Source organism: Glycine soja, chromosome 2 (genome assembly GCF_004193775.1).
Source record: "Glycine soja cultivar W05 chromosome 2, ASM419377v2, whole genome shotgun sequence".
In the NCBI taxonomy this organism is placed as follows: domain Eukaryota; kingdom Viridiplantae; phylum Streptophyta; class Magnoliopsida; order Fabales; family Fabaceae; genus Glycine; species Glycine soja.
Window position 1 is genome coordinate 3,826,999 of NC_041003.1, and position 26,401 is coordinate 3,853,399.

Sequence of the window (26,401 nt, forward strand, 5' to 3'; positions counted from 1 at the left end):
TAAATTAATTATAAATTAAATAATAAAAAATTAATTATTAAAAACTTTAATAAAAAACAGAAGATAAAAGAAATGTTTGGAGATAAAAAGAGAAATACAAAAATTAGAACTAATATTTTTTTATTTAATTTTTAATAATTAATATTTTTGATTAATTTATAATTAACTTAATAATTTAATTAATAAGAATTATTTGTTAATAATATTTTAGGAAGATCAAAATCACTAATAAGATTAAGATGACTAAATATTTCAATTAAAATTCAGAAAAATAAAATTATGGATTTAAAAACTAAAACACTAAAATTATAATTTAACAATTTTTAAAGGAAAAATGATCGACCTGCCAATATATTAGTCACCATCAAATACTAGAATAAACTGACTTAAAATATATAATTGTGTTAAATTTTTAAAATAAATTTTCTTTTATACATAATAATTTTATCATTCGAATAAAACTACCTCTAATAAAAATACTTATTTTCGATAAAAAAAGAATATGGTGGGGTCATGGTTGTTGTTAACTTGCCCACTTGTCTTTCATCATGTGACCCAAGATGGCCCCTAAAACCCTGTTGCTATTCCATTATGCCAATAGTCTTTCATGTACGGAAAGCCATTTTTCCCGTTAAAAAGTAATATATTATTGTGAATGATTTGCCTGAGCCCTGTGCCTCACGATTCTTTGCCTTTTTCCTCAATACAGAAAAGTTATACATTTTACTCACCAATGTAAAATTTTATCACTTTTATCAATGTGAAATGAAAATTGGAGGGTCTCTTTAATGGTAACTTTATCTTTCTTACTTGTAACTTGTTGTCAAATGTCAATGTTAAATAACGTCTTTCATATTTTCGTGTCTCCTCTATTTTCTTTCATCTTTTCTCATGCTCCTATATTTTTTAGTGAAGAGCCATCAACCCAACCAAGAAAGAACAAAAAAGTCATGTTTTTGGAAGTGGAAATTCAAGATTAGATGGTACTAACTTAATTATGATTTTGCTATAATGGAAGAAGGGTTGTGATTTGAATCTACCGAAATATAGAGAAACACAAAGGAGGTTATTTTATCCATGTCCTTTGCCACACGTCAGTCTCAGTGTCTATATCTCCAACTTACCATTGTCATTTTTGACAAACCTTCAAGGTTCAACAGAAGTGTGATTCGTCACACCATATGGGCACATTGCGAAAATAAAAAACAAATGTGTAAAAAAATGCAAACACAAGAACACCATAAGAATTAATGGTATAACAACACCCACAAGACCTAATAAGGGTCTCATAATAACACCCACAAGACCTAATAAGGGTCTCATACCCCTCAAAATATGAAAAAACACATACAAAAATCATACGAAAATGAAACACATAACGAATTCAACTCACCCTTCACTTCGCACGAAAAATTGCCTTTTTCCTCATAAAAAAAGCTTCAAGAAATTACTTGAGAATAAAATGAATGCTTTAGTGGCAAGAAAGAATGAATAATAATGATTGACGAGCTCATACATGAAGGGTCACGGGTTAACTAATTAAGGCTTAAAAGGAAGATCATTAACAATTTGTCTTTTACTTATCATTTAGTTCATTGTCATTTTGGGCCCAATTTTTGACATTTAAGTCCCTGATGATGTGTCCTTTATTGTGCCTCCAGATGACATGATATATTACTGTTAAATAGCAACTAAGGTGTTACATTACTACACCTTTAGCAATAAAGTTAGGGTTTGACTAATTAACTTGATTAACAAAATATAAAATCGGGAATTTTTATTTGATTTTTAAAAAAATATTAGAGACTATTATAACAATGCTCATAATTTTAGAACAAATGGCAGATTTTACTCAAATAATATTTATTCTTACATTTGTAAAAATTAAAATTAATTTTATATAAATAATTTTTTCTTTTATTTCTAAAATATACTTTCAAAATGATGATCATTTTTTACTTTGGAACATAATTTTTTTTATTGAATTGAAACGTAAAACTTATTCTATTCAATTTAATCATTTTCATGAAAATTATAAAATTTATTTTATTATTGAACCAAAAATTGTCATATAGTAGTATGTGATAAAAATGAAGTGAAAAATAAATCTAATGAACAACCAAAAAAGAATATGATATTTAGTTTTTTTTTTCTCGTTGAGTTCATTTAAGTAATTAATTAAATCTTTATTAATTTACGTTAACCATTATACTATACTTATTATATTTTATTTGATACTTATTAATATTACCTCCATTCTTTTTATAAGTCCAAACTTTCTAAACTTGTCTGTTTTTAATATAAGATAAAATTATATATTACCTCATGTAATAATTATTTTCAAACTAAAAAACCCCTAATTAAATAAGAGAGATTATAGTAATATGTATTTAGAAAAAAAAACATTAATAACATATTATTTTTAATTTTTTTTATAAATTTAAGATAAATTTATTATTATCAAATAAGTTAATTATTTTTTAATCTTAATGAATTAAATAATAAGGATTATAAATAAGAGGTAGTATATTATTTTATAAAAGAATTGTAATAAACTAAAAATATCTTAAAAAATAATACTTGACTCATTCCATTATTGATGTAATTTATTAGTGACACCCTTATCACCTTTGGGAGATGAGCAGGGAACAGTGTTTCGCCATAAAAGGGTATACTTTTTCCACTTTTGCCACACTTCCACACGCTCATCCTCTCTCTCTTTCCTTCATTGGTGGCTTTCAACCCAAAGCTGAAATCATCTAAACATGGCAAACCAAACCGAACCAAAAACCAACATTCCTAATATCAACGCCTTCCCCCAATAAGGAAAGTAAAAATCAACAAGTACATCCTTACTCACCTCTCTCTTTCAACAACATCCCACCACACACCAACACCAACTCCAACTCCAACTCCAACTCCAAGTCTTCCCCTAACTAACACCACTAACAACAATCACTAAAAAAAGAAAGAAAATTTACCCTGATCGCAGGATCTCCGAACAAAGCTTTGATTTCACAAAAGCTAAATTTAGATAAACACCTGCATATTAAATTTTTCTGCTCTATACATGCATCACATGTCCCTCACACTAAACAAAAGAAAAACACCACCACCCTTTGCTTTTGCTTTTCTATAAGTAGTCAACGGCTCAGCCTTAATTTCTTTGCTTTTTTTAGGTGGGTTTCTTCAATTTGTATGCTGGTTCGTTCTACATATCAGAGATATAAGATATAAGTATAACTCACTTGTCCCAGTAATTAAAGAGGATAAAGCTGTTTACTTTCTTTTTTCTGTTTTTCCTGTTTATCCAAATAAGGATAGGTTAAGGTACATGGTGAGGGAGAAGATTCAGATTAAGAAGATCGACAACGCCACGGCGAGGCAGGTCACGTTCTCCAAGCGTCGCAGAGGGCTCTTCAAGAAAGCTGAGGAGCTTTCGGTTATGTGTGATGCTGATGTTGCCCTCATAATCTTCTCTTCCACTGGGAAGCTCTTTGAGTACTCAAGCTCAAGGTATTTTTCTGTAACTTCTCTTTCTTTTCTTTTTTTCCCACACTATTTATGCCTCAAAAGGGTTGATGGGGTTTCAGTGTTTCTGTTTTTTTGGGGGTAGGGGTTAAGTTAAGATCTATATCTTTATGGTTTGCATAATGAGAATTTTTAGGACAACTTTGCTACGTTAAGTCATTGTAGCGGAAATATAAGGTTGACCAAAAGAGATGTTTTCATTTTTATAGATAAGTGAGTTTTCATTTTTATCTGGTCAACCAAAAAAAGAAAGAAAGAACATAACAATGTTTTGAAAGCTGAGTTAATGAGAGTTCTGACTACTGAGATGGTTCATGCGTTCATGGTTGGTTAACTTGCAATGTGGTTATATAATTGCTTCTAAGTTCTAAGACATTTATGTGTGCGTTTTGCTTAAAACACGGTTATCAACTCACCACTTTTGTTGTCTGTTTCTGTTTACTGTTTGGAATTTCTCCTTTGCTTCCTTGTTCTAGTAGTTTATTGCTTCATTTGGCACTGTTTGCAACGATTCGCGAGTTCTCGGAGGTAGATGAAAAAAGAAAATGATCACAACATCTATGAAAAAGCATGAACATATAGAACATGTGTAGATGAAGTTATAAGATTGACTTGTGGTTTAAATGAAAAATGAAAGAAGAAAGTTTTTAGGTTCTCTCCCTAAGATTCTAACAAAACTAATAACTAATATTTTTTGATAAAAAAAGAAAATATAACAAGTGTAGCTAATTGCTATTATGCTTTTGCGACCTTTTTAGTGTGTGTTTAGTTTAAGTATTTATCACATTCCAATACATCTTGAACATAATTTTACTTAGAGGAAGCTTTGGCCTTCAACGTGCTAAAAGTAAATACAAATACAGCCTAAATGTATGGTTTTGCATGTTTGTTACTGATTCCAAATTATATTATCCTGCTATGTAGCTTCTTTGATGCACTAATTTGTTTGATACTTTACTGGTGGTTTGAGTTTTAGTGGTGTTCAGACAGTAAAAGAAAAATTAGTTTATCCTATATAACCCCACACCATTAGTCTGAAAAAGGCATGGAATCAAACGTCATAATTTGTGAAAGAAGAGATAAAACGAGTCACTAGATCAATTTTATAAAGAAGAATTATATAGTTTGGACAGACCTAGCTCTATCTCTGATCAGAAAACTAGTATATATAAATCTGTTGTATAACCCCAACATAAAATTGCAATGTACAAAATCATCTGAACCTTTTCAGTTTCACATCTTTTGTTAACTATATATATATATATATATATATATCAAGCTATATATATAATTTAATAGCATATATATAGTGAGAGTCAGTTCTAGATCTATCTATTTCTTGTGTTGTTTTTCTCTTTGGATAGACAAAAAGCAGCTAAGTATAAAACTAAGTATGTTATACACTATTCCTCCTCCCCCTCGGTTTTCTATCGTCCTATATTTGTGGTCTTAAGGAGTTAACTTTTAGGAGAATAAATCCACCATCATTAACAATCCAGGAGGTTACTGGTAACCATGAAAGAACGAAGCCACAAATGCCATGGAAACTTGATGAAGTAGTACATGTCACTATCAACCTTGGTTTATGACATTTATTGTCTTCATTTCATTTCGCCATGTTGACACTTAAATTATCTTCATTCATGATTTAGAGAGGCTTCTTGCTTTCAAAAGTTGTAACTATGTGTTAGGCTTCAAGTAACTGGATTTGTTTATTTACATTTTAAGAGACTTCAAGTAACTGGATTTGTCTATTTCATTTTTAGACAATCTGAAAAACAACCTTAATCAATGTTTACGTGGATCGTTTGAGAGAACATACATCAACTACTATACATACATTCCATATTATACTTTGGACTCACTTAAAAACCCAAAGTGGATTGCTTAAGTGAGTAACATTGGAAATGCCTTAAAGATAGTATTATAGGTTGTGGAAAGTGGGAAGAATAGATGTATAAAGTTATTTATAATGTCGCTAGATGTTAAATGAATTGGTTAGATATATTAAGACTACGTTTATTTAGATTTTTTTCCTGCTTAACAGTTGTTCTTTCAAGTCTTCCATTCCAGGGATGCTTAGTTCCAATTCCAATTCCAAGAGAACCCCTTAGTCAATATGATTTTTTTATCGGCAACTGTTAATTGTTAGAATTATTAATGGGTAGATTTGAACTTGTGACCTCCTCATCCCTTCTTTCACTACTACATCAATTTTATATTTTTCCCCTTAGTCAAGATGTAAGAAGATGCCCTAGTTTTACACTAGTGATCTATAAGTGTTATGGAGGGGGGAGTCACTCCGATGTTGAGTTTATTTCAATGGGTTTTGGAATGATCCAATCAAGCCATAGTGTGGGTGGGTACAAAAGCAATTTTAAAATTTAAACTTCAAATTAGAGTTTTTTTAACAATTTTTTAAAATTTTAAAGTTGTTTGACAATTTTTTTCAATTTCTTTTTAACTTAATAAATATTAGTGATGTCCCGAGAAAGAGGAAATGGGAGGAGAGAATGGAGAGACAAGAAGAAAAGAAAGAGTGGGATCAGGGAGGGAGAGAAGTCAGCTATTTTTTAAGTTCCTTCACTTAATTTTTTTCCAAAATTTGCTTTTCTTTTTATATATATATTAAGCTTCTTATTTTTTAATTCTTTTTCAAATCCTTAGCTTTTTTTAAAAAAATAATAATCAAACAATAATTTAGTGCTACAAAAAAGGTAAGCAACCCATATTTGGTTTGTTCTTGTACATGTCACATGGCCATTTAGATTTTGAGGCCTACTTGGGAATATTAGCAACCCATAATAGGTTGGGTAGAGTAGGGACGTGAAAAGAAAACTTTTTTTCCTTAGGAAATTCTTTGAACGTCCTATATTGGTCAACACAGCTCATCTTTTCTCTATCTTTTCCCCCGTAATTCACGAAATCAGGACACACAAATTAATTAACGGCATATATGTGTCGGGGTGAATACATCATGATGTCTAGCCTCCTCCACATTTGATGATTTGATTAATTATTAATTTTGGTTTTGCTCATGTTTATTTCATCTAATTAACTCCACTTTAATCATATTTTTGTTGAAATCAAGTGGGACATATAGAACACCTTTGTGCAGTTAAGTTGGGTAAACTAAGTGGGACATATTAAAAGCATTAGAGTTTTTCCTTAATCAGCAAAGGCAACATGAAGTGGGACATATCTGAAAATTCTAGCCACATTCCATTATTCACTCTTTGTAAATGAAAATGATAGATATGAGCAAACTTCAGTGAAGTCCAAGACATGAGCGAAATCAAAATTCTCCTACTTATAGATACATGATGTTGTTTTGTTAACTTTTAACTTCAAAGTTATATATATATATATATATATATATATATATATATATATATATATATATATATATATTATGTACTTTTATTTTTCTTGTGGGTTTTCTGCGTAATTAATGTGATTCTGATATTGTCTTGTTATGAAGCATGAAGGAAATACTTGAAAGGCATCATTTGCACTCAAAGAACCTAGCAAGGATGGAACAACCATCTCTCGAGTTGCAGGTTGGTATAGTACTTGCATTCGGTACTATTGAATTGTTTTTCGTTACATCAGAGTTTTTTTATTAATAAATAAATTTATAATTGTACAATAGATCTATAAAAACAATATTAAAATAAATTTATTAAAAACTAAAGTCATATACTTTTTTTAGTATATAAACTAATAGTAAAGGTGTAACTTGAGCTGTGGCTTTTGTAAATGAAATGAAGTTACTATACTCCATATTGCAATCTGCGTTCAAAAATAGTAAGAAGTAAAATTCAAATTTAATGTCAATCATTAATTTCTTAAATGTTTACTGCAGCTAGTTGAAAACAGCAATTGCTCTAGATTGAGCAAGGAAGTGGCTGAAAAGAGCCATCAACTAAGGTACAAGTCTCACGAATTTCATATAACTGATTTAGTTTGTTTGTTGAAATGTAAAGTGTCATAACAATGAAAAAAAATACAGGCAGCTGAGAGGAGAGGATCTTCAAGGCTTAAACATAGAAGAATTGCAACAATTGGAGAGGTCTCTTGAAACTGGATTGGGCCGTGTAATAGAAAAGAAGGTCTTCAATAATTGTATTTTCTGTAGTGTCCGCCATAGCATAATTTACCTCATGACTTTCTATGATGAAAATCTTTTTGCTTTTCAGGGTGAGAAGATTATGAGTGAGATCACTGATCTCCAAAGAAAGGTTAGAAACTAGACATTCTGTTATCATTAATTTGAAGATTCACCAATTAATGGTGATACGTTAGTACTATATATTAATTCTTCCATTGGTCCTGGATTCCTGAATGACTTGAAACACCTATCTCGTATTTTATGAAAGCAATTCATGAAATCATTAGATTGTCAATTAATCAATTATTATCGATCTCTCTATATATGCATGTCTTGTTAAGTTTTATTTTCTTTCCTATAAACTAACAAGCTCGAACTGAACCTGCAGGGGATGCTATTGATGGAAGAGAACGAGCGACTTAAACGTCACGTATGATATACTTTTTATTTTCCACTCTTAATTTTTTTTTTTGGGTGTGTGCATATTTTTTTCTTCAAGCAAATTTGTCCCTGAATATGATTTATCTATTATGCAATTAATTATGAGAGCATATAATATAAAATTAAGCTGTATATATAATATGTATGTGTTGCACGTACGAAAGGTGGCGGGCATAATTAATGGCCAAAGGCATGGTGGTGCCGAATCTGAGAACTTTGTTATGGATGAAGGTCAGTCTTCAGAGTCTGTTACGTACGTTTGCAATTCCACTGGACCCCCCCAAGACTTTGAAAGCTCAGATACTTCCCTCAAATTGGGGTGAGTCTTCATTCACTTTACCACAAAATAAACTATAGTCGAATTTGTTCTACATTCTGGCATATCAGTGCAGTGCACTAAAGATATTAATAATGTAGTGTATGTTCTGTTATTTACCCAAAAAAAAAGTGTATGTTTTGTTAGCAAACACGTGAACTTCTCTCTTGTTTTATTTTTATTTTTTGTAAAAGAGGAGAATGATTTAAGCACCAACGTTTATAATGTTAATCAATCATAGAATTATCATGCATGTATGATTATGTTGTTGATTTTTATAATTAATTATTTTTGACAAGATTTATGATTAGTTGATGATATATAAAATTATTTTATGTATACTGACAATAAATTTTAAAGTCTTGTTAAAACGAGTTGAAAAACTTCTTTTTGTGAACTCAATGAAATTGCCAGTGACAAATCTGTTTTGTTGGTTACTTGCAGGCTACCTTATTACATATGCTTATTTATCTTAACTTTACTTAATTTATGTTTTGATTACTTGTAGGCTACCATACTCCGGCTGATGAGAAAGTGTGTGGGGCGATAAAATTAACCCAGGCAAAAATTCACAAGATTATGATCTAATTTTCATTAATGATTATGTCTCTGGTATGTCCCCTTGGTGTGTAGAGTTAGTATTATATATTAGTAAATTGTAAGGACTTATGTTATGGGGTACTCTAATGTCATTCGGAATTAATTGTTTTTAAAATTAAAAGAAACAAATTCCTAGTAATGTTTTTAATAATTGGATTTTTTTTGCCAATGTAATCCTTGCATCTCTGCCTTACACGAGTAAAAGTATTTTAGGCTTTAGATGATTTTTTATTAGTATTTATAGAAAATAAAATATAACATAATGAACTAGATTCTTTTCACAAATTAAAATTAATGTATGTATTTCAGTTTTTAGAGATGAATAAAATTCTTTATAAATGTTAAAATGAATAAGTTTATTTTAATTTTAAAAATATTAATTTATTTATCTTTTAAGTATTTATATAGAAAATTTATATAAATAAGATGTTCACCAAATTGTGGGTGAAGTGCATAAATTAATGTGTTAAAAGTGAACGAACTCGAGCTCCCTTGATCCTCTAGAAACATGACTTGAATCAATGATCTTCAATAAAATGTCTTTCTTTATGGTCTTCTCTATCAAGCCAACGAAGTTGAATGCTCTCTTTTGATTCATTAAGTACTAGTAAATGATATAAGCTTTAAAATCTTCCCTTATGAAGCTGTTTGAGAAGTGACATGGTTGAAAATTTTCATTCATATACAAGACAATGGCGAAAGTGATCCAAAATCTCATGAGGATTGGACCATAACCAAGTTACACCATATATATCAACAAATGGCGAAAGTGATCCAAAATTTCTTGTGTGTATGTGAGTAATTTCAACAAATGGTCAACTATTTCCTTGGTATCGATGCTTCTCTCAGTTTTATTCATGGTGAACAACTTTTTTTTATTGAATCTAAAACTGATAGTGACTTCTCATATATATCAGGATGATAAGCAGCATATATCAGAGCTTTTTTTATTATTATTAAAATTTACACACTTGTTTCATTTCCTATCACATTGTCTTCTCAGTATGAAAACAACAGTTTATTTCTGATTAGAAAATGAGTACACAATTAACTTCATTGGCCATGCATTGGCCAATTTTACGTCCCTTTATTCAATCAATAGCGTTAGTTGGAGGGCCTAAAAGGCTAGAACCATTGAAGTCTTGAATCCCATACTTTTTTTATGTGGACTCAAATATCGTATCTTGCAATTAGATCTTAACAGTGAAATTGCATTAAAGGCTGAAAATTAACACTTTTGTTTCTTTTAAGATAAAAAATGTTTATAAATCTAATCCTTTTAATATAAATTTAGTTTTTTATAAAGAATTAAATTGATCGATATTTTTATTCTTAAATAAAAAATAAATAAAATGGTTTTATCGAATTTTTTTGGCACAAATAGATCAACATTTAAGTCTTCTAACCAAAGTTTAGATTTGATCTCAGTTTGCGCATAAAGTTTAGATATACATTTTATTTTAAAATGGACCGATTTAGTGGAAAATAATTACCAGATTAATGGTTATTTTCTCTTGAATGTGTAGAGCGTTCCCAAAAGATGAAAATTTAAATTTTAGTCCCTGAAAGTGAAAAAATATATCAAACTCATTCATCCATTACCTTTAATGAAAGAGCCTACATGCATGGAGGGATAAAATGTCACAAATAATTGTAAACATGATTGGTGAATAGATTGGACCAATGTCACTAAGTTATTATTAGATCAAGATGTCAATAATTTTCCATTGGATCAAAATATCAGTATTTTTTTTTATCAAAATGTTAATAAGTTTTCATTAGATCAAAATGTTAGTACATTTTCATTAAACTAATCTCTCGGACCCCAAATTTTGTTTCATTTAAGGATAAAATATAATTTAATCTTCATCTTTCCCTTTTTTTTTATCATTGCAATCATAACATTATAATAAATACTTAAAAAATAGAGAAGCAAACATAAGTTAGAAGAAATCTAATAATAAGCATAATATTGATTAATAAGTATAACTTGTCTCTTGTTATGAATTTTCTAATGTCATAGTACTTTATCCAAAATATGAGATTTAAACAAAAATGCACAACCATTAACTTAATCCTTACAAAAAATGAGAGTCAACCTGATTTTGTCACTACTTAATACTGTCACAATAGAAATTTTTTAAAATAAACATTCTACCGAAGTGCAAAAATAAACACTCTAACAGTGTACCAATCATCACAAATTTATCCAAATTATAATAATTAGTCATAATCTACTATAAACAAAAGACAAACATATCTCAATTTCACTTATTCGAATCTTGGCGAATGGCGACGGGGCAACCCTGGTGTGGGTATAAAACTCATGAAATTGGTTCGTCCTATGAGATGGTACATCTGCGAATATAATTCGAATTGGTGCTGAATGCCTAACTGAATGTGGTCTAAACATAGTTGACAATGGCGGAGGTATGAATCTTATTTCCTACAACAATTATAAATAGTGACCAGTTATGCATAACACAATTTAACAATAATTAATCAGTTATATGTAAAAGTCACGTACAACACCAAAAGTTGGAACACTTCGAATGGTAGTTGGAATTGGAGCTCGACCACTTTCAACATTAGGAGTTGGAGTACTTTCAAAATTAACTAGAGGTTGTTCAACATGTGAAACAGATTGAAAGTAGTTAATTTCATCTTACAAATATGTAACATCTAACAAAAATAACTTGTAAGCAACAATAAAGATAATTAATCAAATTTTAAAAAATATGTTATTGGTGTTGTTATGATTGCATTTGAGTTACAATGTTTGTTAAAGTAATTATGCGTATTATTATGTTTGTTCTAACTTAAGTTAGTTTCTCTATTTTTTTAAGTGTTTATTGTAATGTTATGTTTACAACGTTAAAAAAGAAAAAAAATAAAGATCAAATTATATTTTACCCTTAAATGAAACAAAATTTGAGGTTTGACAAACTAGTCCAGTGAAAATGTTTTTAAATTTTGGTTCAATGAAAAATTATTAACATTTTAGTCAAATGGTAATTTAATGACATTTTTGTCAAATGAAAACGTACTAATATTTTGGTAAAAAAAAATTACTGATATTTTGGTTCAATGATAATTTACTAATATTTTGTATTTTGGTCCAATCTATTCAATAGTCATGTTGACATATAAATGAATTTGTTATACTTTTTTCACTCGGATATTGAAATTTGAATTTTATATTTTAGTGACAAATTTGTTAAAGTTGTATATATTTAAAGATAAAAATAATTATTTATCCATAATTAATTGGATGTGAATACATCTGGTAAAAGAAACAAATAAATTGGTATTTATGGGCTGGGCTGCTATGATCTTTTTAGGACTAGCATTTGCACCAAATGTGAGTCACGCAGCTCTTCACTTTGAAGACTGAAGACGGTGGCGTTTAGGGTTTCGGAAGAGCATGCAATTGAACCCAAATGGCGACGGCTGAAGATGCTCCAGTGCTCCCTGAGGACCTCATAGTGGAAATTCTGTCATGGGTTGAAGTGAAGAATCTCATGCGATTCAGGTGCGTTTCCAAGTCCTGGAATTCCCTCATCTTCAATCCCACATTCATTAAATTGCACCTTCAAAGGTCCTCCCAAAACATCCACATCCTGTTAACATTTGACCAAGATTCATCGAACCCCTACCCGTACCATGATGATAACTACATCTCCGTCGTTGCCGCACCCTGCTCTATACAGCGTTTACTTGAGAACCCATCATCCACTATTTATAATATAGTTCATTTTCTCGAGGCTCAGTCAACATCATCATCGTCCACTATTTATTTTGATGTTTGTTACCGATTTAAGCACACTTATTTGTTCTTGGGTGTATGCAATGGGTTGGTTTGCTTGCTTGATTGTTTGTATGAGGATGAATTTGAGGAATACTGGGTCCGATTTTGGAACCCGGCCACTAGGGCCATGTCCGCAGATTCGCCCCACTTGCGTGTCCATTCGAGCAATTATAAACTTGGAGACATTGCTGTGAAGCATGCGTTTGGGTACGATGATTCGAGTGACACTTACAAGGTGTTGGCGATCCTTTTTAACGTTAAATCACAAGATTGGGAGCTGAGAGTTCACTGCATGGGTGATGACACTGGTTGGAGAAATGTTTTGACTTGTTCTGCTTTTCCCATTTTGCAACAAGTTTATGGGCAGTTTGTGAGTGGCACTCTTAACTGGCTAGCACTTGACAATTCGTCGGGTTCTGATCATTATCAATGGGAAACTGTCACTGTCGATCAGTTAGTCATTTTTTCCTATGATCTGAAGAACGAGACATACAGTTATTTGTCGATGCCTGATGGTCTTTCTGAAATCTCTCTTGACGAGCCTTATCTTGGGGTTTTGAATGGCTGCCTTTGTCTTTCTCATGATCACAGGCGAACCAATCTTGTTGTTTGGCTAATGAGAGAGTTTGGAGCTGAAAAGTCTTGGACTCAGTTGCTGAATGTAAGCTATCATCATCTTCAAGTTCTAGATTTTCCACCTTGTCCAGTGGTACCTTTGTGCAAGTCTGAAAATGACGATGTCCTGTTGCTGGAAGACTATGGAGGTGGTGCAGAATTTGTTCTGGTTGATAAGAGAGATAATAGTATAGACCGCATGGAAGGTTTCAACAATGGATTATCGTCTTTCTCTGCATTTGTCTCTCATGATTATGTTCAAAGTTTGGTTTTGCCATATCGAAATTAAGCTACCTGCATTTGCTTATATTATGTAAGTGGTTTCAGAACCGTGGCATTTAACATTTGGACAGGAGAGATAGCTTGAATAATTTTGGTGGTTCCTTAGTTTAATTATTTTGTTGAATGATTCTATATTGGCTATTGCTTATGGTTGAATTTCTTTTGACTGAATAATTTATATTTATAATTGTTAGCTACTGCAATATCTTCCAAAAAGGAAGTTGATTCTCTCCGTAGTATTTTATTCTTGGGTTGGTTTTAAAATGTTTTAAACAAAATACAGAAAATGGGTAGGTATTTTAAATTTTCACTAAATATTAATGTCATTTGTTCTGTTATTTCCTTGTATATATGTAATACCCGAGTGTTATTATTTTTTTGTTCTTATGTTTTATATGTGAAAATCTCATTTTGATTGTATTGCACCTGTTGAAGATCTAAGAAGCATTAAAATTGGCATCATTCTAACATCTATGGGTGCTTGCAGACTAATAAAATTCATTGATGACAAACAATAGGTTCATTAAGCCCTTCCTAATAGCAACATCATATGATACGTAATTGTAATAAGATATTGCAGCTCAAATTGAAGTGTAGATGATCGGTTTTTCCTCCATATAAAGACTGAAGAAAATACAGTGTAAAGTACAGTAATAAACTCCGGCATGGTTCTTTTGCATATTATTTATGCACCCACAAAGTTGGTTGCAATGTCTCATAAGTCCTTATACGAGTCACTCAACTTACAATGTGCATAACTTGAACTAGAAAGAATCGTTTTTAATGAAACTAGAGTGGTTTCAAAGCTAATATAAGATGGTTTGTAACTGTTAAATTTCATAATTTTGGAGCATACGGTTTTTTCACAATGCATCGAAAACTATATCTGATCTATTTTGTGTTTTAATTTGGAATCAGTCCACTTTCTTTGACTGATCATGTTTTTGGCTAGGAATTTCAGATTTGTTCAATCTGAATCTTGTTAGAAAGCTTATGCTGTCTAGTTTAACGTGGAAAATTCTAATCCCTAGGAGATTTAAGAGTCATTCCCAGTCGTAGATTGATATTGAAATAGCTTTATTCAATGCATTTTTATGCTTTTATGGAGAAACTTGACATCTACATTACTTGAGTTATATACTAACCTAAACAGGGAAGTTCCATTGTCTACAGAATGTAGTTTCTTGAGTCGAAAATTTAGGTCCTAATTCCAAACGAGTTTAGTGTGTGGTGCATTTTCTAGTTTGGGACATTGTATTACACATTAGGAGTTGTGACTTTGGCCAAGTATCTATGCTCACGATTTTGTAATGGTTTATGGTATGTTGAAATAAGGTGCTTGAGGAGAACATGCATGCAATCTTTGACTAAATACCTTTGGTTGTTGATAAATTCTGTATCAATTGTGTTTCCATTTTCAATTCCAAACTGAATTCTTCTTACGTGCAATAATTCATGAACTGTTAAAGGTATGGGGCTGAGCAATCTGCCCTGTTCAAGGTATAAGATAGTCTGAGGTAGGGGGAAATTTCCTTTATTCTCATAAATTTTCAAGGGCCTATGATTGTGTATATGATTCATATATCTTATAAAAACCGGCGATTGTTTGTGATTGAAGAGGGTGAATGATTTGGATTGAAACGGGGTCAGAATAGAAAAAAAGATGTTGCATGTTATTGTTCTATTTACACCTAGCAAAATCGTTCTTGCATGTGGGATTAAAGGGGTCAGTCAATGTCCAAAGTTAAAAAAAAGTTGATTGATGTGTATTCTTATGCCTTGATATGTTTTTTTAAGGTTAAACATCTTTTTCGGATAATACATTTTTTGATGTGTATTCTCATGCCTTGATCTGTTGGGTTTTTGAGAAAAATTGTCTTTTATGGTTTAGTTTGAATTTCCACTTGGAGATATAAGGTTGGTTAGATTGTTAAGAAATAAGAAATAAGGGAATGAAAGAAAAAGCATGGTTTGATTTCTTGTGTTAAAAAAATTAATAAATTAATAAATAATATTTACCGATAAAAAGAAGGTGTTGTATCTTTTTAAATGTTGTAAAATTTAAAAAAAGGAACATTGAACCAGTTTGAAGAGCTAGTGTTATTTACCTTTTATGACAATCTTAAATTTTGTTAGCACCTTCATAGGTCTTCCGAAAACACCCATGTCCTATTAACGTACTCGAAGATAGTCAAGGTTGTAGATTAGGGTGATGTCTATAGATTCGCCACACTTACGTGTCCATTCATGCAATTATAAACCGGAATACAAAGTCGTCAAGTGTGGGTTTGGTTACGACGATGAGAGAGTGACACTTACAAGGTGGTGGTGGTCCTTTTCGATATTAAATCACAGTATCGGGAGCTGAGAGTTCACTGTTTGGAACAACAAGTTTATGGACAGTTTGTGAGTGACACTCTTAACTGGTTAGCACTTCCCACCCCGTCGAGTTATGATTATCAATAGAAAACTTTTAGTGTCAATCAGTTGGTAGCTTTTCGTATGACCTGAAGAGAGAGAGACATACAGATACTTGTCAATGCCTGATGGTCTCTCTAAAGTTTCTTTTGAGGAGCCTTGTCTTGGGGTTTTGAATGGTTGTCTGTGTCTTTCTCATGATTACAAGAGAACCTATTTTGTTATTTGGCTAATGAGGGAGTTTGGAGCTGAAAAATCTTGGACTCGGTTGCTGAATGTAAGCTTCCACCATCTTCAAGTTCCAAACTATTAGGTACCTTGTCCAGTGATATGTTAGTGCAAAACTGAAAATGATGATGCTCTGTTGCCGCCAAGCTATGAAGCACAAATTCTGACATTGACATTGTGACATAGTTAAATTCTAAAACATGAAACACGGGAACACAACATATAATAATAATAATAATAATAGACATAAAAAAATTATAATAAGTAGCATTATTATTATTCAAAAAAAAATTTCACAAGACAAAAACTGTTTCTTTAAAAAATAATCTAAAAACAAACTTGTTAATATATTTAATAAAGAGTCTCACCTAAAAAAATATTAAAATAAATCATCATAGTTGAAAAGATAAATTAAAAATTGTTAATCTTAATCTATCTAAGTTCTTCCTCTTCTTGATCATCATCATTGAAAAATACAACTTCTAATTATAGTTAATCAAGGGATAAATTAGCAACTTTGAGAATTTCATTCCCATCAAGTGATCCAAACTCATCTTCTGCAATGTTCTACATTTTAGTTTCTTCTTGATGATATTGTGAGAAATTTCTTGAAAGAAAATGAAGATTACTATGAAAAAAAATACTAGATCCTCTATCCGATGAGGTGTCATCTTATTTCTTTTGATTGAATGAATGAAAAAGCACTCCAGTTTTTTTCACAACATGACGATGAACAAGTTAAGAACAATCTTTTAAAGTGTTGGTGCATGAACACCTTGAATTAGTCACTAAGACTTTGCCTCCATTAGACCTCTATTCCTTAAAGAGTCAATATCATCAAAGCCTTCTCTTTCACTAGAAAGTTTGCAAACTCTACATTCACTTACCTTCTTTCATTATCATCATCAAAATACCTTTTGAAGCATTTCAATCTTTCACGAGCAAGTTCTCCATCTTGGTGTGGAGGAATACTATTCGAATCTTCACTTAACCATTCATGACTATAATATCTATAGTAAAAAAATGATTATAAATTAATATAACACATAAAAAGTATGGAAAAAATAGACTTTATAAATGAAAGAATATAATGTCTCACCTTGGGTTTAAAGAATGGGCTAAACAATGAAGAGGTTAGCTACTCTTAATCCAACAGTCAATTAATATTTCATGCATTACCTTATAAAAGGTAGATTCTTCACCTTCTCCCTTTTTTTCATGTCGATATATGATCTTTTTCACATTTTCAATCATTGAGTCCTACATTTCATACACCAAATGAAGACAAGTTGCATCTGTATCCGTTTTTCTAAGAACATCATAGATAGGAGTAGTGAAAGAAAGTATATAATCAATCTTGTCCTACCAAATGCCATCCAACAATGTCTCTTTCACAAATTTTGTCTTGTTAATATCATCTGCCTTATAAGAAGATCATTGCTCACTAATAACCATCTCTTGAAGTCCTTTTTTCAAATGTTTAAACCTCTTTAGTATCACTATGGTGGAAGCAAATCTTGTGAGAGCAAGAGCTAACAACTTCAATGTGTTGAATGAATTGAACATTGATAGTCTTATAGAATGACCCATGATAAAATTTTTAACATATATGACATCGTCAACAATCAGTGTGATCCAACAACATTCTTCATAAACCTCATTATTTTTTTTTTGTTCTTGGCTGCACATATATTTTTCAATGCAAGATTTAATGTGTGCACAACACAAGGAGTCCAATAGATGGAAGGAAACTTAGCCTCGATGATCAAACCTACTGCCTTACATACAAGTGCATTATCAGTAACAATTTGTATTACATTCGAGTGACCAACCTCCTTAATTACATCCCTCATTTGTTTAGCTATGAAATTCCTATCTTTTACCTTATCAGAACAATCCAAGGCTTTTAAAAACATCGGTCCACTCTCGATCACAACCCTGAAATTGATAAGAGGTCTTCTTTAAGGATTACTCCATCCATCACTTACAATGCTCACACCTTTTTCTTTCCATGTATTTTTTATTGGTTGTAATAGGTTCTCCACATGTCTTTTTTCATTTGCAAGTAAGGTTGTTCTCAACTTATTGTAACTTGGAGGTTGATACCCAGATATACAATTATTGTTGGCAGTAAAAGAGAATGCTTTCCTATAGTGAGGATTCCTTGCTAAATGAAATGATAGTTCTGAAAAATGAAACATTTTGGCAATTTCATAATCAAGGGTCCCTCTAGCTTGCATATTAAAAGAACCTTCAAGAGTCTTTCTCTTTTTTGGATCAACATTGGTTGTCTCTTGGTTAGACACCAGAAATAAAGAGACAAATTTTTTCTTTGACAACTTCTAACTCTTTTTCCTTATATGTTTAACAAGTGTGTCCTTACTCTAATGTAAGACCTATTAAAAACTATTTCACAAAAATTGCATCTAACTTCAAAATTTCCAGCACCTCCACTTAGACCTTTAATCTTTGAAACATAATTCGATAAAGGCTTGGTGTCATCACCTTGTTCTTTAACATGATTAGAAGTACTCATCTCTATAATTAATCAATATAATAAAATAAAAAATAAGAACACAATGATCAATTTAAAAATAAAAAAAAACTATGAATAGTTAACTGTTATATTTAAAAACTATTATCAAAATAGGATGTAAAATTAAAAATCAGAAAGTATTAAATGTATTAGTAGGTAAGAAAGTAAAGAAAAAAATATTAAACTAAAATTTCTTACGAGCTTACAAAAGATGAATAATAAATTATAAAAATTGAAAAGTAAAGAAAAAGTTTCAAAGATGCAAATCTTACAAAGTTACAATGCACCCAGCCAGAATCAAAACAGTAAGTCAAAGGTCAACAATCACAAACACAACAAGTATCAAGTTAGAGTCAACAACTGTAAACGCTATGAAGGCCATAAGCTGAACAAACGACGGTAACAACAAACTCAAATTAGTAACGAATAGGCATGAATAAGAGAACCAATGAAGATGTACTTGAATGAAAGAGTGTTGTTATTCTATTTTGATTTAATCTGAGATATAATATGTTATTATAATTTAAAATATGTTTAATCTTTAAAATTAAATAAAAAAGGAAACGTAAACGACGTGAAGATGAAATAATAAAAAATCCAATCTTTTATAATTTAAAATCTAATATTTTATCTTTTAAGATTAAAAAAAATGATTTTGAAAAGAAAAAATAAAAACCGTGTCATATCTTTTGACTTCTTGTGTCCAGAAGAACCGTGCCGAAGGTTTAAAAAAAAAGTTAGACACGACGAATGCTTGTCCGACATGAGTCTGGTGCGTGTTCGTGTTGTTGGCGTATCAAAAACAGGAAGACCGCTATTTGGGGCCGTGTAAGTGCTTCAGAGCTGCCAAGATATGGGGCTGAACATTTTCTTCTTCTTCTTCTTGACAAGAGAGATAATAGAATAGACCGCATTGAAGGTTTTGGCAACGAATTTACGTGTTTTGTTTCGTTTTTCTCTTATTATTATGTTCAAAGCTTGGTTTTGACATATCAAAATTAAGCTACCATGTATTTTCTTTTATTAAATTATATAAGTTGTTTCAAAACATTGCTATTTAATGTATGAACGGGTTAGATAGCGTGAATAGTTTCGGTGGTTCCTTAGTTTGTTTGAGTTGTTGAATATTTTCCAAAAAGGAAATTTATTTCCTCTCATATTTTATTCTTGGGTTGAGGTTTCTTTATTCTCTTTTTACAATGAACTTTCCTTTCCTTTTTTTTTTCTTTTTCTTTTTTTATGGTGAGATGCTGAACTTTTATTAATGAGAAAACAAGAGTACATCATTATTATTGATGATCTTTCCTCTTAAACATTAGCCAAATCCACTTTTTTTCATATTGAATGTGCATCTTTTTAAACTTTTTTTTTTTTTTTTAACTTTCAATTAGCCAAATCCACTTCTTTTTAATCTGATCTATCCTGTGTTCTATTTTGGAACCTGTCCACTTTGACTGATCATATATTTTTGGCTAGGAATTTCAGATTCAATCAATCTTGTTTGCAATCTTATGCTGTCTAATTTAACATGGAAAATTCTCATCCCTAGGAGATTTAAGAATCAGTCCCAGTTTTAGATTGACATTTAAATAACTTTATTCAATGTAATTTTCTGCTTTTATGGAGAAACTTGACATCTGCATAACTTGAGCTTTACTAACCTTAGCAGGGTAGTTCCAGTGGCTATAGAATGTTTATGGAATGTAGTTTCCTGAGTCAAAATTTTGTGCCCTAATTCAAAACAAGTTGAGTGTGGCGCCTTTGTTAGGTTGGGACTTTGAATTACAAATCTGGAGTTGTGATTTTTGGCCAAGTACCACTGCTCAGTTTTATAATGGTTTATGTATGTTGGATTAAGGTGCTTGACTGAATATCTTTGGTTGTTGATAAGTTTTGTATAAATTATGTTTCCGTTTACAATTCCAAACTGAACTTTTCTTCCAATGATTCATGAACTTTCCAAGGTATGGGGGGGAAGAATGTCCTTTATGGGCTGAGGAATCTTCCCTGTTCTTATTCTCTTCAACCGGATAGTCTGAGGTACGGGAAGAGTCCTTTATTCTCTCAAGAGTTCGTTTAAGACTTGGTTTTAAAAACGGTGATTGCTTGTGTGATTGAAGAAGGTCAATAATTTGGATTGAAAGGGGTTAGAATAGAAAAAGTTGTTGCATGTTCTTACACCTTTTATTGCAAAATCAGCCTTGCTTGTGGGATTAATGGGGGGGTCGATGTCCAGAGTTTTGAAAAAAAAATAATTTTGAGTGATGCCTTGAAGAATTCTATGAAGGTTGAATATCTTTTGCGGATAATACATTTCCTAATGTGTTTTCTTATATCTTGATGGTGTGGGAAAATGTCTTTTATGGTTAAGTTTGAATTTCCAGGGAAGGTGTTGTATCATTTTAGATTAGTTGTCTTGATATTTAAAAAGGAACTATTGAACCAGTTTGAAGAACTAATCTTATTTAGTTGCTGTTTTGATGACCTTCGAGCTAGTAAACGTCTCAAAATACAAGGATAATTGACTAATTATGGAAATATACATTGACATAAATTATATAAAAAGATACAACAGGTATTGAGAATCCTTAAAAAAATAAAATAAAAGGCATTGAGAATGAAAGCCAATTATCAATGAGAATTTAATAAACAAGGCTAATAATTATTGCAATTAATTTTGTATAACATTTTTTAAATTAATAATGAAATACATTAATGATATATAAATAATTTAGTTAATATATGTAAAATAATTTTTTAAATTCTATTTAAAAATTATATTTTACTCTATTTGGATTTTGGATTGAAAATTTATTTATGAAATTATCATAATAAATTTTGTTGATATTTCATTTTCAAATGATAATAGAATAAACTAATCTAACTATATTAAGTAATATATGATCATGATAAGATGCATTTATTTAGAAGAAAATAATTTATTCCTAATACTATACATTCACTAACTATTAATTTTTTTATAAAAAAAATACTTTTGTTACGGTGAGAAAATAATATTAGTAATCTTTTTCTGGTCAAGGTCAAACATAGCCTATTCATAACAGTTGCTCCTCTTTAAATACCAGCTTACCAAGTGTCGCGTCGCTGCTCTAAGCCAATAAACAAATTATAGATACATTATTAATTGATAATTTGATATTACAATTTCACATATTCAATAATATAAAAATAACCGTAAAAAAATCATAGAAAAATATTTTATCAAAGTTTGTATTATAATTTGTCTCTATCGATTTCCTGAAAAGGAGAAAGGGAAATTACAGAAGCTTGTTTCGTGTACAAAAATTGTTAATGAGTCATTTCTCTGTCAAATTGTTTAAAGAATAAAATCATTTAATTTTCTTTCTCTCTAGTGTTTTGAATTTAAGGATACACAAGCAAGAATAATGATTAAAAAAAAAGCAAAAATTTCTCGGATTAGATATATGAATCCAAACCAAGACATGTTCGTATCCTATGTTTGGAATAAAATCAACAAAAGTAAACACTGCAGATGTGATAGGAGCGAGAGGAATGGAAAGAGAAATGCCTTGAATTGGAGGCCAAGGAACCTCCTGTGCTAAACTATACTATTCGGGAATATTCTTTCTATGCTTTATTCATGCCTCAGGATATCCTTTTATACACTGAGTTATGGCTTTAACCAATAATAGCTTTTGCAATAACAACTAACAACTTCTTATGTCGTTATAACAAACAACGGACTCTCTCACTAACTATGGACATGCATGCAATACATCACGTGATCCTAGTTTACACGTAGTCTTCTAAATTCTTTGGACGTGCGATATCCCTTCGTGGGCGTGGACCTATGTCATCTTCTGCTACTTTGCTGGTGCTAACAAGATGCTACTCTACTCTTTGATTTTGATAGAGCTTTCTTCCTCTGTGCAAGCATGTAACTATACATGTGAGGGCTACCTGCATAGAATTATGCCATCTAATGGGAAACAAGCTTAATTAAGAAAAGGAAAATTAGGCAAAGTGCATTAGTGGTGAGAATTGAGTTCAAGCCTGGAACATAGATTCCCAATACAACATTAGCAGCACAAAAGTAATCAAATGAGAAGTTCCATTTGTTAGGCATCCTTATGCAGTACTTCTCAGATGCCTGAAACAAAAAGAGGGTCGGTCATTAACCTTAGTAATGAGAAAACACCATATCAAATAGTTTCACTTTCACAGTCAATCATGAGTGACAAACTATCAAGTCTCTTCCCATTTCTCTATTATCACTTCAGGAATCCCAAGAAACAGCAGGTGAGGTGGTCAAGGTTTCAAAAGACCAAGTAACATGAATGAAACTAAAAGCACCGTGGACATTTGCTGTTTTAATTCTTTACCTTAATGAATGGAAAGGCAATGTATATTAGACCAACTTCGCTGCTGATTCCTGTTGGATATAGCACTAAAAAGGTGCTATATCTGCTAGAAAAAAAAGTTGCAGTCAATATAACAGGAAGTCAGGAATATAAGAATTAACGATTACCATATTATATACAGAAGGCTCAACATTCAAACTTTATACCTGAGCCACAAAAGCCATGATGGGGCAGATCCAAATGCCTCTTTCAAGCCAAAGAAAAAAGAGCAAATGATCTGCAATTGCAACAACAATGATGATCTTTCCCTTCCCTTTTCAATCAATAATTACTTTGCCATCGAATACAAAGAGATATGTTTATCATGAGCAAAAGAAGAATTGTAGGGGGGGCAGGGAACCAGGCCTGAAAGCTTTGCTTGCAGTCACCCAGCTCATTGTCTTACATTGCAAACTGAAGGTTCTTATAACCATTAAATCACTATATTAACATTCTATGTAAATGTTTCTAATTGATGCCACCATGAGTCTCTATTTCACTATTTTTGTTTGTTTCACATCAATGACATCTCAGGACTATGATAGATCCCTTGTCCACTACACATCAATGACATATTTGACAAGGTCCAGGCCAAAGCACGCAGATACAAAGCATGCAGAAGCAGAGGTAGCGACAATTTAGATACTTATGTAATATAATTAGATAGGATTTGGTTCAGCTATTTAGTTTCCCTATTTTTCTAGATAGGATTTTTTTCCAATGGATGGTTAAACAGGAAAGGTGGGGCATATTGATTGAGTTGGCCAGCTTACTATTGTCGACAATTAATAATTGGGACGAGCTGAGTTCTAATATCCAAGACATTCAATTTTGGGACATATTTAAGGAACCCTCTTAGTTACTACTGCCTAAGAGTCAGGATCATTTGATATAATGTTAGGCCATAACGATATTTGTTCACACAGAAAAACACGATTAAGGAGCTTGTGCAAGAAATGTTAAAGGTTGGGGCCATCTGACCAAGTACTAACCTATTCTCAAGCCCATATTGTTAGTGCAAAAGTATCGCGGATGGTGGTTTTGCGTGAGCCGTGAAATACTGTGCTTTGAGAGCGAGTGACCATTTTGGACCAATTTCCAATACCAACTATAGACAAGGTATTGGATGAATTGGACAGTGTCACTATTATTTCCAAGTTGGAACTCAAATTTTGGTACACTAAATCCAAGTCAAACAGGAGGATGTGGAGAAGACAACTTTTCACAATTACAAGGGCCACTACAAGTTTCTCGTCATGCCCTTCAATCTCTCTAATGTGTCACTACCTTCCAATCCATTATGAATGACATTATTGTCCATTTTGGTTTATAATGATAACGAGGTTGAGCACAAGAAGCCCTGTGGAGGACATTTTGTCATATAGACGAGATATTGTAGGTTGTAGCGCAAGGTATTCTAGTTGGAAAGGAAGAAGGACATTACATGTTATGTGGCATTTTTTATCTCCTCATTTGAATCATAACTGAAACCCTACTTTCTCAATCACTTGTGCACACTATGTTATGAAGTTGGATCCACTGTTCTCCTTTCCAACGAACACCACCCTTCTCTGTTTCCGGATTCGAACCCATGACCAACAAGTCACCAAGGCACAACTTTACCGCTGCACCAGCCTTACCAGGGCAGTTTCGTTTAATACAAAGCAATAAATTTACTGTAGTTTTTGCAGTTTCATTTTCCATTATGATAGTTAAAATGAAATTACATAAACAGACAAGTGGAAATGAAAAATGACATGACAAAATACAAACACAATAACAAGCAAGCAATCATGAAAAACTTGCCTCGGTGATAGATCATCTGATAAATAGAGAGCACATGAGTCTGAGTCTGTCATTAACAGATATAGGTAACTTCTCAATAAAAGAGTATGGTCGAAAGTTTAACTAATTTACTGAAGGAAGCAAAATAAAGAAAAAAAGTTCAAGTTTGTCTTAACCACAGGGAAACTCCACAAGATTCCCCAAGCCAGCAACAACCTCGAACCTATCTGTGGCAAGGTTGCTGTTACTGGAGACCGCACCAGCCCTTTGCTCATAGGGGTAAGAAAAAGGAGAGAAAGTCCATAAACAAACAGATATGAACATTAATTCGTTTGTAAACAAAGATCAAGTTCCTTATACTGTTTCCATCAAGTTCTGACATATGAATCTTTTTCTGCATTGAATAGACTCTATTAAGAATACCTTGCGAAATTTTTACAAAAGAATAATAATACTCAATTGTTATTATTTGATTCAAGAAATTCAAATCATAACGACGATATAAGGAAATCGATATAAGCTTCTTTTTTTTTGAGCCAAGAAATCGATATAAGCTTGGTCTATACTTAATTCCCATTTTTATCAACCCTAAGTAATGACAATGAGCAAAGGCTTACTCACCTACTATACCATGAAGAATCTAGCACGCCACGCAATCCAACGCCACACCAAAAACCACATGAAATAAAAGTTGAAACTTAAGCTAATTCCCACAAGAAAACTTGGACTTTTTCCAATCAAACAAACAAAAGTGTATCTCCACAGCTAATAAAAATCAAGTTTTTTTTTAAAAAAAAAAAAAAAAACCAAAATAGAACCTCTAGCACAGCCGCGGTTTGGGCAAAAAGCAAAGGCTTTTCGGCTGCATGGTATATGCTTTCATGGCCCGATTCCTTCAACGTCTTCAAAACGATATACAGAACCTGAAACCTGTGCTACTCGACAGACAAACTTGAGCAGTTACATTCAGAAACGAGGTTGATGATGAAAAGAGAAAATTCTGAAATGTGTTGTTGGTTGATAAGAGAATTTGAGAGTGAGTGTATTATATATGACCATCCAACGAAAAGGGTGAAGTTGTAGGCGGTGAGGTAGAGGCGCCTGAGAAGGGAGAAGAAGCCCGCCATTGAGAGATGTGAATGTGAAGAGAATAAATCAAAGAATGGAAGAGATGAATGTTAAATGATAATAGAGATGTTGAAGTTGAACCGTGTTGATTATTAAGCAGGGGGACAATCCGATATAAGGGGTGATCGACTATCATAGCGAAGTATTGAGCATCATATATCACAATTTATCATGCAGAAGGTGTTGTTGCTTTAATCTTTATTATTACTGGGAGAGAAAG

At 31.7% G+C, this 26,401-nt stretch overlaps 3 protein-coding genes across 6 annotated transcripts; 2 read left to right on the top strand and 1 right to left on the bottom strand.

Moving 5' to 3' along the window:
- The first annotated feature begins 2,673 nt into the window (after positions 1–2,673).
- Positions 2,674–9,173, top strand: LOC114380951 (MADS-box protein JOINTLESS-like). 4 transcript variants are annotated; one of them, XM_028340103.1, is made up of 9 exons: positions 2,674–3,204; positions 3,325–3,516; positions 7,013–7,091; positions 7,397–7,461; positions 7,544–7,643; positions 7,731–7,772; positions 8,031–8,072; positions 8,248–8,402; positions 8,908–9,165. In XM_028340103.1, exons 2-9 carry the CDS (start codon positions 3,335–3,337, stop codon positions 8,924–8,926), a joined length of 684 nt encoding a protein of 227 aa, XP_028195904.1. In that variant the 5' UTR covers positions 2,674–3,204; positions 3,325–3,334; the 3' UTR covers positions 8,927–9,165. The 4 variants fall into 4 exon arrangements, with proteins under 4 accessions (XP_028195904.1, XP_028195913.1, XP_028195895.1 ...); XM_028340112.1 differs by having other exon boundaries at positions 2,674–3,177; positions 3,322–3,516; XM_028340094.1 differs by having other exon boundaries at positions 2,675–3,179.
- A 3,162-nt stretch (positions 9,174–12,335) lies between these two features.
- On the top strand, positions 12,336–13,901 carry LOC114380969 (F-box/kelch-repeat protein At3g23880-like). Its single transcript, XM_028340131.1, has one exon. It carries the CDS (start codon positions 12,440–12,442, stop codon positions 13,709–13,711), a length of 1,272 nt encoding a protein of 423 aa, XP_028195932.1. The 5' UTR covers positions 12,336–12,439; the 3' UTR covers positions 13,712–13,901.
- Positions 13,902–22,680: 8,779 nt separating this feature from the next.
- Positions 22,681–26,180, bottom strand: LOC114370453 (very-long-chain (3R)-3-hydroxyacyl-CoA dehydratase PASTICCINO 2A-like). Its single transcript, XM_028327812.1, has 8 exons — positions 26,110–26,180; positions 25,872–25,983; positions 25,675–25,693; positions 25,186–25,318; positions 23,436–23,531; positions 23,251–23,332; positions 22,922–23,018; positions 22,681–22,828 (listed from the first exon to the last, which is right to left on the bottom strand). Exons 1-8 carry the CDS (start codon positions 26,178–26,180, stop codon positions 22,746–22,748), a joined length of 693 nt encoding a protein of 230 aa, XP_028183613.1. The 3' UTR covers positions 22,681–22,745.
- Between the last annotated feature and the right edge of the window lie 221 nt (positions 26,181–26,401).

Coding starts and splice junctions, on each gene's coding strand:
- LOC114380969 (XM_028340131.1), top strand. CDS start 12,440: ATGGCGACGGCTGAAGATGCTCCAGTGCTCCCTGAGGACCTCATAGTG.
- LOC114370453 (XM_028327812.1), bottom strand. CDS start 26,180: ATGGCGGGCTTCTTCTCCCTTCTCAGGCGCCTCTACCTCACCGCCTAC. Junction 23,532..25,185: donor TCTTTATTTTGCTTCCTTCA/GTAAATTAGTTA, acceptor GGGAAGGGAAAG/ATCATCATTGTTGTTGCAAT. Junction 23,019..23,250: donor TTGCCTTTCCATTCATTAAG/GTAAAGAATTAA, acceptor TTTTTGTTTCAG/GCATCTGAGAAGTACTGCAT.
- LOC114380951 (XM_028340103.1), top strand. CDS start 3,335: ATGGTGAGGGAGAAGATTCAGATTAAGAAGATCGACAACGCCACGGCG. Junction 7,644..7,730: donor GCCGTGTAATAGAAAAGAAG/GTCTTCAATAAT, acceptor TTTGCTTTTCAG/GGTGAGAAGATTATGAGTGA. Junction 7,773..8,030: donor TCACTGATCTCCAAAGAAAG/GTTAGAAACTAG, acceptor CTGAACCTGCAG/GGGATGCTATTGATGGAAGA.